Source organism: Apteryx rowi, unplaced genomic scaffold, assembly GCF_003343035.1.
Source record: "Apteryx rowi isolate R43461 unplaced genomic scaffold, aptRow1 scaffold_116, whole genome shotgun sequence".
Classification (NCBI taxonomy): domain Eukaryota; kingdom Metazoa; phylum Chordata; class Aves; order Apterygiformes; family Apterygidae; genus Apteryx; species Apteryx rowi.
The window spans coordinates 6,705-19,128 of record NW_020447375.1 but is presented as its reverse complement, the minus strand read 5'-3'; the positions used below and the strand labels follow the sequence as shown (position 1 = coordinate 19,128).

The following is a 12,424-nucleotide window of genomic DNA, read 5'->3' as shown; positions in this document are numbered from 1 at the left end:
ACTTTTTTTTGGGGGGGGGAAGGGAGGGGGGTGGGTATTTTTAATCCACGTGGTCCCACAGACAGTTGTACTGGTACAACTGACTTTCTGGAGGTAAGGTGGAAGCCTAGAAGAAGTGTTTCTATAATGTTACCAGGCACTGAAAAGAAATGCTCTGAGGTAGTGCAGCCCTCCTGCAGGATTTCTGCTAAGAGCTGTCATGCTGGTCAGGCCAGAGGAACTAGGGGGAAGCAGCTGCCCTGCTCCCTCCAAGTCGGAAGTCTTATTATCTCCAGATAGACAAAAGGCAGAAGATTTTTCTCTTCCAGCACCATATCTTGGTTTCTTCTGCTTTATTCTGATATCTGTCAAATCAAAGTTTCAGCTTTTTACCAGACAAGAGCAGGCAGTGTTAACTGACAACAAGAAAATCCAAAGCAGCCCCGCATCTAGTATATATCCCATTTTGTTCTCTCCTTTTCAAACCTCCTACGCTGACACAGATTTGGCTTAATCATCACTGTTCTCAAACGAGGAGGGTCACTGGAATTGGTGTGGTAATTTGCTTTACTTTTAATAGGCTTTCAATGTGTTTAATAACTATAGAAAAAAAGTCTGTAATAAGCACTCTAGATAAAGAAACACCTAAAAATAGGCTAGGTAAGTCAGACAGTCTTCAGGTCATGCACAGCCTACTCTGATCTTTCCCGATGCTCCTCCTTAGTCCATCCTCTGCTCCGAGATGTGTGGTCCCATCCTTTCCTTTCTGCCTGCTTTCTGGTGCTCATCAGAGCCTTACATGAACTAATCTAACTCCTTGATCTAGCAAAAACTACATATATATATATAGATATGTATGCATATACTTTCTCCCTATATTTTTTATATATGTGTGTATGAATAATATATATTTGGGGGAGGACTGGTGAGTCAGAACAACTCACTGAAGGGTTCAAGAAGCTGCAGTGGAAGGTAAGCAGAGGCTGGCAGTGGGAGATGGGGACAGGATGCCATTCACTGAATGACAGGTGAATTTCGCAGTCAAAAACGAAATGGAAAACACATCCTAACCAAAAAGTTGGCTAAGAAGAGCTGTATTGTGTCCTGTTACATGGTGTAAACAGCTCTCTCGTGGACAAGGGTAGTGGGTTGCACTAAGGAGAGAGATGTCCTGCATTTCTGCCAGAGCACTGATCATCCAAACCACGGCTGTCTCACACTTCTGTCAGCGTATCACACAATTTTACCAACACTGATCCTACCACTTCCACAACCTCAGTCACTAGTAGGATGCTTCTATTTCAGATAAGTGACATGATTTTAAAACACCACATTAATATCAACAGCTACACTCACTCAAAACTAATAACTACTTGTATTACCAGAAAGCACAAATATTTGTACTGTCTGACCTCAACTCCTAGGGTCTGATAAGTCATTAACAATTTGGCGTACATGTTTACAACAGACATTTTAGATATGTTAGGTAATGAGAATAAATCCAAAGTCTGGAAAAGCCCTACTAAGTTTGTTTGGAAATGGACCTACAAAATTCAGAATTTGTCATCATTCTATCAAAAAATAAATACATACACAGAAAGTGCTCAGCAAGAACTTGGGACCGGTGAAAACTCCAAGTTTTGCTTTCCTTATTCACATTTTAAAGAGTCCTTAAGGAAATATATTCCTCTTCTACTTGCATCTTCTCATCAGCTTGTATTATTTATAAAGCATGTGGGACATTTACACAGATGAAAAATAAAAATTAGGTCAAGCCTGAAACAAAAGCCGAGGCATTCATTTTTATTAGCAGATTATTATGCAAAACCGTAAATTTTAATTCCAAGTAAAGCAACTTAATGAAAACATTCTGAACACACAGATAAAAATTGCTGTAAATTGTTGCAACCTTTAATTGCTTCATTACTAAATGTCTTAATAAAAACAGAACTGATAAATATGTTTGCCAATCTCATTTGAAAATACACAAAAAAGGATTACTTAGTGAACATACGCAAACCAGTATAGACTTCTAGGATTATTCTAACAATGGCAGACAATATAGCAGCCTGTTATGTCTAAAATATTCATTAGATGATGAATATTTGTAAAATCTAGTCCTTTAATTTGCAAAGATTCTGCTTTTAAGACAGTTTATCCCTTTTTTGACAATAAATTTACATTACGAAACTCAGACACACATTTATTCATTTTCTTTTTACCTTCTGCATAACCACAGTAATCACTACCAAAATATACACAGCCCAAATAGAAATTAGTGCGCTAAATTTAAAGTAGTCCTTCAAATTTAGATGTCCTAAAGATTATTTGATTGCTGCCACCTATTGTTGTTCTAAACACGTTGCAAGTAGCTAAACATTTCTCCCTTCTGCCTCAACACAACACTAGTACTAAACTTTAACTATTTAAAATGCTTAAAGAGTTGCTAACTCTTCAGATACCATGTGGTATATAAAGAAGAAGAGAATGTGAGGAAAAATGAAGACATTGCAAAAAGATTTTTTTTGAAAAATTTTGTTTGATAATTCTACTGTAACTTCAAGTAAACACAGTACACATAAATTTATTAATGGAAACCATCCAAAACAAAGTCAGTAAAGGGTAACTTCATCAGATACCAGTATGAAACAGCCATAAGAATGCCTATATCACAGATCACCAATTCAACAAAAATTCCAGTTTAACAGATTTCAAACCTTATGACTTCCATCAGCATTACGATTTCATGTCTGCTACTGCTAAATATCCAACTGGTAAGTCCATTTGGGCATAACAGTTGCAGAAGAAATGAATATAACAGTTTCTGAAAAGATTGGCCATAGGCAACTCACTGCCTTTCCTACTCCCTTTCACGTAAAAGTTGATAAATGCTGGCTCATTCCAAAGAATACAAATAAACAGAACAAAAGAACATAAGCAAATGGAACAAAATATTTTATATATTAAATACATACATACATACAGATATATATATATATATATATATATATATGGTGTGTGCCTACACGCATATATCTCTCCATCGATCAAAGCAAGTTTTGGCTTTGCCCCCAAAGTGAAGTAACTCTGAAACAGCCATTTCTCACGCAGTCTATTTAAATGACAGTTCTAGACTGCCAAAGGCCATAGAACTCTGTCTCCTCCTAAGTACAGCTTCACAATTCAGCCTAAAGTCTCATCTAAAACATTAAAGACAGAAAAAGTCTGAAACTAATAAATCAACCCAATAAACTGAATAGAAAATTTGGGATGTAGGTGAGGATTTATCTCCCTCATTAGTTCATAATTTTAATTCTCTGAGCATCATGTAAATAAATGAAAAAAGAACTTGGGAGGGGAAAGGAGACCTCCCTCAAGTAGTCTGTGACTCCCCCTTTTGCTAGTCTTCACTCTTAAAGCCAAAACATAAACCAAGAACTAGTAAGTGTGAAGGTAAAATTTTTGACCGTTTCAAATTTATAAACCTGATCTCATTGACTTTTCAACAGGACATTAAACTTTTAAATATCTCTAAATAAAGATATAGGTAAACATTTACAAGTCTAAGACCAGATTTGCCACTGAACACAAAGGCACCTAAACTATGGTAACTTGTTGGCCAAGTCCTAGCCATTCACATAGTCCAGTGCAGTCGCACACATCGGTTTTGCAATGACGAGGAACTCACAACGTGCACATGTGTAGGATGCTTTTGCTGAAGCACCTAACTACAAATTTAGGAGCCTAATTTTCAGGACACATCTCTGAAAACATTAGCATAGGTGTCCAAACTAGTCTGGTATTAAATAAGCATGCAGCATGCTTAGCAGCTTATGGTGATCATTTATGATACCACTGTTTAAAAATAAACTATTTAGGGAGTTAAATACTCTCACGCATGGGAGAAGTACAGACGTGACAGAATAACCTCCAGACCAAGGCAGCAAAAGGGTGAATTTTTGAAAGGGGTGAATCGTTTATCACTTCTGATCAGTCATTTGAACATTTAACTCCAACCCAGGTCATTTCACACATTTATATCAAAGCCTAATTCTGATGCTTACTAATGGATCAAAGCCTCATCTACTCCACACAGCTGCTCCTATGCAGCATCACTTATTTTGCAGTCTTTATCTATACGTTAACACTAACAAGCCTCCATCAAAATCCATCTAAAACTTCACTTGGCTTTGAACCGATAGATTCAATTATACCTAAGTGGCTAAAATGGGATCTGGCACAGGTCCTTTGTTCAGTCTCCAGTGTGGAGAAAAACTGAAGTGAAAAGGCATCTATTTGAGAGTAACCTCACACAGGAAAAGAGCAGTAAAGGATATGGAAGGCCTTTAAACAGGCTGCCTCTAGTTAAGAAGTTGTCAAAATAGAGATGGTATACTGAGGCATAGAAGGGTGTAAAGTAAAAGCTGTTTGCAGTCAAAAAGCAGGGCTTACAGGAGGGCTTACTGTTGGGGAAATGGCCAAAGCTCTTTGTGTTGACACAGCTCACCACTACTTCAGCAGTCATTGGGATAATATTATCATGAGGCCACCAAGGCACACCTTTCATTTGGCTTCAGTGTCTGTCTTCTATAYAATAAAGGCCTTCAAGATCAGCAATTAAGGTGGATGCACTTCTAAATCCTCCCTTCACTTTAAGCCCCTTGCCTGCAGTCTCAGGACAGAGTTACACCTGACACTTGAGCTGACTTCACAGCCTGTTCCCAGGAGAAAGTCCTCCCTTTCCTTTTACACCATCCTTTACTTCAGCTGTGGCATGAGCACAGCAGCACAGCAAAGTGGTTTCTCCAATCCTGAGGGACAGCGAGGGGGGAGTATGCAACCAGGAGCAGGGATCTCCCCTTTTAGCAGCAGCTGGAATTACCAGTTGGTACGTTAGAAATGTACAAATGTGTTTCCCAGTAGAAATCATCAAATTCTGTCTCTTTGTTTGGCCCATCAGAGCACAGAGATAACTGACTCGCTTTAAGTGCAAGGAGGCAGCCTCAGCACATCCGTGGGCTAGCAACACCCGCCATTAGGTAGTCACACAGCAAGTCAGATCAGCTTGCAGAACCAAGCGAAAACCAACATATTCATTTACATTATCAGAGTCAGTTTTGAGTCAGAACAGGGATCTGATCTGAATCACAGTGTGGCTACCCATCTTACTAGTGCTGACAGAAGGGCAACAGTAGGACACTGTCAGTGTGGAGAGGAAAGGGCTATCACTTTCAGGAGCTATCCATATTTAAGCAGGCTTAACCTCATCATGAAGTTGCATCTTAAATCTCAAGAGGTGCATCCAAGAAATGCCCATTCTGTGTCATCAAAATTCAGTTCTTCAATATACAACCAATACAAGGCTGAGAATTAGAGACAGAGTGAGGTATCCGGGCCCTTTGTAAGTCTAAAAGAATCGGAAATCTACCCTTCATTTAGGTTTTGAAAAATCTCCCTTATGTTCTCCCCTTCCACCTCTTAGCCTAAAGAAACAGCAATAAGGAAGAGAAGAGCTCCACTGTTAGGGAACTTCATGGCACATGAAGTTGTTTCAGATGAAGAATTAACAATGGGTTTGAAGTCTGTATTAGGCAAAGAAACTAGTCTCCCACAGAATTAAGGTAGAGAGAGGGAGAGAGATGGGAAGAAGAAGACGACAAAATTCCTTTCTGGGTTCCCTCAGATAGAAGTCAATCCTGCAGTTATAAAGAAGATCAAGAAAAGGATTGTGAGGAATGCATCCAACAGTTCCAGCACTTTAGGAGCAAGTGAAATGAACTGTTTACTTTAAGTATATCTTCTGAAAGGGACCTGCCCACATTTTGTACATGAAAGGGTTTCATTATCACAGGAGAAACAATTTGCCATGAAAACCTTTTTAAGAGGAGGCAGAAATGCACAGCTGGTACACAATTAGAGGTCTTCTGCTTCCAAGGGTTTCTGATATGTTTAGCAAAGTTTTATTTTTATTTTTATTACTTTAAAATATTTTTAAAGCATTCTCAACCAAGATAAGAGCCCCAAAACACCCAGAAAGTCATATGAGGTACATATGTCACCATCCACTAGTCATCATCCACTACCCCATGTACTGAAATGTCATGGGAATTAAATGTGTATTAAATTGAATTTATTTCAAAATTTTCATGTTTTACATACTCATGTAAATCAGAACTTCTTTTGAGGAAGCCAAGAAATATGTAAGTGTTCCACTGAATCAGTCTATCTGCTCTCACATGTTTCACTTGCTGCTTTAATAGAGTGAAGAATTTATTCAATCCCTGAACACATCCTTCTAGACACTAGTCTCAGAAGGTAACATGGTGTGAGTAAGCTCCCAGATATCAAGTATGTAATTATACAGGAGTTAAATATTTTTACCTTACTGTATTATTTTTAGGTTGGTCTGAAGAAGTTTTCAGGTTTGGTGATGAACATCAAGAAGGTAAAGGTATTTATCACATTCAAACTGAGCAAGAAGTGGAAAAAACTTTCATTAGAACAGTTCTGCTTCACAAAGGAACTTGAACTTCTGCAGGACTATGAAGTTAAGCATGTGCTTTTCCTAATTGAGACACTATGTGATATTTCTTTAGGGAAGAAGTATTGAAAGAAAACAGCTTTCCTTTGAAAAAAGGATGTACAACATTTCCCACACTACTCAAGTGCATGTGCCTGGCTTGGCCTCCCTGATCTCCTTTCACAACTAATGGAGAAAAGACAGGTTATTGCAACTCAGGAAATAAAAAAGAAAGAAAAAGAAAAAAAAAACAGAATTAAAGACATCAGTTCTGCTTCAGGAAGGCCTTGATATGCAGACTGGTGGAACCTAGGGGAATATTTTGAGAAAACGTTACTACACACTTACTCTGTTTTCTTCCAAAGACATTTACCGTTGACCACCATCAGAAAGGATGCTGGACAGGATGGGCCGCTGGTCAGACCCACTACCACTGTCATTTATCCCATTAATCACACTAGTAAAGAATCAAACTGCCACCTAGTTATGCCTGTCCCAAAGCACTTGTACAGCCTGGGCTATTGAGGTTTCATATCTGCTATGAACTGCGAACTCCAGGCACTTAATACTCTATGTTAATGTCATAATATGCCTGCCAAAAATAGGGATCATGTCTCTCCTTGGGGACAGGGGCATGCTCTAACACTCATCTTTTCATCTGTTATACATCACTCTCCTCTTACTTTCTAAAGCTTGTGAAGCCATGCTTCAGTTAGCAACCAGTCAGGCAATTCTTTTAACATTGGTTTATTATATCTTTATATGGCAGAATAATGCACATGCGGCCACTGAAACCCAAATACTAGGGAAATATATAATTATAAAAATGATGTCTATACATTTACCCTGCTCATATGATTCAGAGTATGAAGCAAAAGAGCACACTCATCTACCCAAGAAAATTTAGTGGGGATACCATTACTTAACTATGGTAAAAGAAAGGATAAATGATAGTGTATACAAAACAATAAAAAGCAGAGAAGTCCTGTTCTTATGGGATAATTATCTCTTTAGATAATAAAGCTTAAAATAAGAGACTCTAATAAAAATGTTCCTCTTCCTTATCATGATCAGATATCAATTTTCCCTTTGCTACCCTAAGATGCTGTCCTGGAGCTCAAAGACCTGTTGCCATCTATCTTTCTCCTTTTTTCCCTACTTTCTTCTCTTCTTTTCTCTCATACAGCTTCTGATTACTGTGAAACACCTTCAGATAGGTCCTGGAGGCTCACTCTAACTGCCCTCTCCTACTGCTCCGATGTCTTTTAACAGACAGACAGTATCCAAAGCAGACTCACATATTTAAACACAGTAAAATCCAAGATACAGTAGAGAATAATGAGCAAAGTATTACAGTCAGCTCTTCATCTTTAGAGCACTGGTAGAGCTGCTTTAGCCCAGAGAGTGGAAAAAACACAAACACATTAAAGTGTCTACTTCAGGAGCTGGTAGCGAGGAGGTAATAAGCCCTGTCAAACCAAAACTGACTCATATAGAGCCACGCGGGTGCCCTTGCACTGCTGCCAGCACGGTGAGTTCAAAGAGAGGTTATTAGCCAGATGCAGTATGTCCTTGTACAGTGCTGCACCTGAGGCGATACATCCAGAGTCCAGTGTACTTCATACGTTTCTGCCAGAGTCAGCGCAGGTCTGGCTGGGTCTGCTGCCTTCTCCTCAGCATCAGCCCTCAGAGTCATCTCCTGTAGACCCGCATCAAGACCTTTGCCTTGTCAATCCTCACAGTCCCCCTTCTGCAAGGATTCCTTAAGTTAGATCAAGTCTCATGGCAAATACATCAAATCTGCTCACAAGCATGGCTCTACCTCAGCTAACAAGCCCTCCCAGCAACCACAATGCTGGGAGCACACTGTAGATGGACACTGACTTTGCACAGAGCTTACTTGAGCAAGATCAGCTTCACAAAGCATGCAAATGTTCAGAGCAAAGCTGGCCCTGGAAGCAACACCCAAGATGCTGCACCTAAGCCAGTAAACTTGTCCAGACCTGAACTTGCGCTTCTTTTCTCAGCACGGAACTGCTCTTTCTAAGACTCCACGGCACTGTTAACACGTTTACCCAGAGAAAACACCAAAGGATAACTGAGATCTAATTGTGTTTGGGGAATACAACCCCCAGGGGGCAGCCAGAAACAGCAAACAAGCTACTGCTTGCTGCAAAGCTGGAGGGTCTGAGCAGTTTTCATCTTACAAACTTGAGACCAAAAAATTCTGCTCTGGCTCTTTTCCTCCCCTCTACTTCATATGATTTTAGTCTCATGAAATATCCTAGTTATTTTTGTTTTCCACACTACAGATGTTATTCAAGTCTTACCCCCTGGGTTATTCCTTTTGCAAATAAACTGAGGGTAACACTGAAAATCAGCAAGAGATCTTGAGAAAGAGATAGCAACAAGAAAACCACCACCTGGCGACCAGCTGAGGATCTCCATGGATTCAATAAATACCAAAACTAACGTAGCTATTTTCAAGTTACAGTAAGACTAGTTCTGTTTCTGAGGCACACAGAAAAGACCAGATGTAAAACTGTCTCATGGAAAAAAAACTCTTTAGAGATTTTTGCTATCAAGGTATTACTGCTCATGCACAACATACACAATCTTGAAATTGCCTGTCTCCTATTGTTTTCAGCTTCTTTCTGTTCTGGGGGAAAGTAACTGACAGCTCAGACTGTTGAGTGATTTTTTGTCATATCAGATGCTAAATTGTCATTTTAGGTTAAATACCTGCAGCTCTGAGATATGAACTTACTGTTTACAATGTCACCTTGTAGTTGAAGAATTTGCGGAACAGGCATTGTGAGAATAACTATATCAAACTGTTCTGGCAATCCCATTTTCCTGGAGACTTCCCATTTCCCATCTCGAAGAGAGATTTGAGTTATGTGATGTTCATAGAAGACATCCGCACCTGCTTCAAAAAAGGAAATGTTAAACACGTGTAATAGTAAATTTGACAGAAAAAACGCACAGAAGTTTCCCAGCTGAATCAATTTAACAGCCAGCATATGACATTAAAAGAACAGATCCTTATCAGCTGAAATATTCTCATCCCTTCCTTGTGCTAGGACTGGTATTCATCTGACTCCTCGCTGACATGATTCAGCTCAATAAACTGGTGGAAAACTATGAACTGCTTTCTTTGTCAGATTAGTTTTCTGCAGATTTAGTGAGCTGAACCAATGCAGAATGAAATCAGATGAGCACAGGAGGTGGCAAAGGGTAAGTGATCAGAGCACACATCCAGGAGTCGAAAAAGAGTGGTTAGAGAAGTTGCCCATTTTAGCATATTTTACATATCAGAAGATAGGAACACATATAATTATTTGTATTAGGTCTAAAAAATAACTAATTAAAAAAAAAACAGTCACATGAAAAGTGTAAAGCTTGACAGTCCATAAAGCTAACATTATTTTTCAAACCAGAGTTGAACTAGTCACTAAACACTATAACATAGTTCTGCCATGTTACACCAAATGCAGAAGTTACACAGTTTAAACTAGCATATGATCTTCTTAGTCTCTTCTAAGGAACTTCTAAAGAACTTTCAACACAGCAGATTTATATCCTGTATAAGCATTCATTTCTACTGAACACAGGATGTAGCTCATCAACAATGTTCCCAGCTACTCAGTTAAACAGCGTTGTTAAATTAACTATACACTTACGAGAAAAATCAAAACACTCACTTTATTTAAGTTTTACACAACTCAAATTTCTTCTTAATCATCTATGCAAACACAGTATAGTCCCATTGCCACTGAATTATGACTGTCCTAGTTGTGTTAGATCTGACTTTCACACACTAACACGAACAGTGTAAATGTAAGCTTGGTCCTTGATCCTGCAGACCTTAGACTTGTACCTACATTTTTATACGCCAGCAGTGCAGCTGAAGTCAGTGAGGTGCTTGCAGGACTTGGAAACTTACAGAGCTTACAGACACGTTTATCCATTTAGGCAACGTCAAGGCATACATAAACAAAGAACCTGAACATCCTAATTGGAAATTTAAATTTGAAAAGCAGCTCAAGAATGCCGTCAAAAACACAATTAAAAACTTTCATTTCATACAATGGCATCTAAAAATTACCTGACTGTTTTAAATAATACTCGACAACTGAGGAGGTGCCCTGGGGTGCCATGTAATTGTGAGAGCCTTCTTTCACTACCATTCCTTCAATGGGTGCAGTCAGTGGTTCCAAGATGCCATGGGACAGAAGTTCCTCATAGAAGCTTAAAACAACACAGATAAGAAAATACACTGCACGAAAATGCACAGCAGCTGTCATCATTTTTTGTAACTGAAGCCAAGACCGGCATAACTTCTGAGTTTACAGAACAGTTTTTACCTGCCTCATACAACCTGTGTTTCAACCCAAACTATGCAAGAACACTAACCATAGCTATAAAAAGACAAACTATCTTGCTACTTTACGGGGCCTGGCTTTTTATAAGAAATCAACCCTACCTACATCCTCCTGCAATACAAATCTGTTAGAAAGCAGTTTGACTCGAAAGTTTCCCTTCAGCCAGAAATTTGAAAGAGTTAACTGTGGAAGGAGTATGAAGGAAAGTTATTTAAAATTTTGAATATTTGTACAAACTGACTCTCCACTCCTGTACTGAAGAAGTGCAGGAAAGTTCCAGGAGCTGGATGTGGGGTCTGAAACACAACTTTCACACAACTTGGTATTAGTACGAACACCTTGCATCATTTATAACTTACCATCATTACATCACCACCCCCTTCCTAAGTCTACTGTAAATTGTCCCATGCAATGAGCAAGTTCAAACAAGCCTCTGATCATAACAAACATGATTTTCCTCCATCTCTGCAGTCAAGTGACAGCTCTTCCAAAGGTAGAGATTTCATAGCCCCACAAAGCAAGAAACTAAATTAAAAGAATTCTTGCTTTTTCTTTCATACCTAGCTTTTCTCTGCCATCTACAGCCTTTACCACAATGTTTAAGCGACTCCAAGGTACGTTGGTTCTTGAAAGCAAAGATCTTCACAGATTGAAAAGATGGGCATTTGGCTGTATTCCTCTGCATTTCTTACAGTGGATGGATTTGTCAAAGATGATGTTTTCCAACATGCATGAAATGAATCAAATGGAGAGCCTGATATTTTTGGGAAGGCTGTTTCACAACTGAACCTGTCTGACCAAAAATGATCTCCCCGCCCACTGTCACCTGCTTTGTCCTTGACTTTCTCAACTGTGTTCCCTGCTGCCAAGGGCAGGAACAGAAAAAAGGTTATGTTCAGCCAGGAGCTTGATGTGCAGATATGAAGGAATCTCAAATGTGAGAACAAGAACAGCGAACGAAAGCAAACTGAGGGACAGCTGGGGGCAAAAATCATCCCACAATCAGTCAGTCAATCGGTGGCAGTCAGCCCCAGGAGGACAACAGACTCTGCAGCACTTCATCCAGGCTGCGCATTGCTGCAGGCATCCCGCCCAGACCTCGCTATGTTAAATAAGCAGAGTTCTCCACAGCCAGATACACATCTGGGAGAACAGGATAAAGCGAGGTCAGGGTGACAGAAGCAGGGTGCAGGCATTCATAGGCCAAATATCACCGTGGCAATGGAACTATGGGCGCCTGCAGGCGAACACCTTCCAGGTTTCCACAGACACGCGCTTGTGCCAAGGAGGCAACTCTTTAGATCTGAAGCAAGCTTTTATTTTACTCAGAGGAAGACGCCGAATCTTTCGGGGATGGGGCTACTCCGATACACCAGGGGCGACAGGCCCCGCGCCCCTTCCCTCGGCGACGCCGCGGGGCCAGAAGCCCCCCTGAGGCGCGCGCTCCCCCAACGGCGCGGCGACTCGGCCGCGCGCCCAGCCACCCGCCAACCGCCACCCGTTACCAGCGCGCGCCCGCCCGCCCGGGCGGGGGGAGGGG

General features: G+C 40.2%; 1 protein-coding gene across 1 annotated transcript in view; it reads right to left on the bottom strand.

Annotated features, from left to right (window-relative positions):
- The window catches only part of RNLS (renalase, FAD dependent amine oxidase), an 89,176-nt gene that overhangs the window by 76,413 nt on the left and 339 nt on the right, over positions 1-12,424 (bottom strand). Inside the window, exons 2-3 of the mRNA XM_026081081.1 lie at positions 10,608-10,750; positions 9,267-9,425 (exon numbers count right to left, since the gene is read on the bottom strand). Of these exons, the coding sequence (XP_025936866.1) occupies positions 9,267-9,425; positions 10,608-10,750 (302 nt within the window). The remainder of the gene's footprint in view (positions 1-9,266; positions 9,426-10,607; positions 10,751-12,424) is intronic.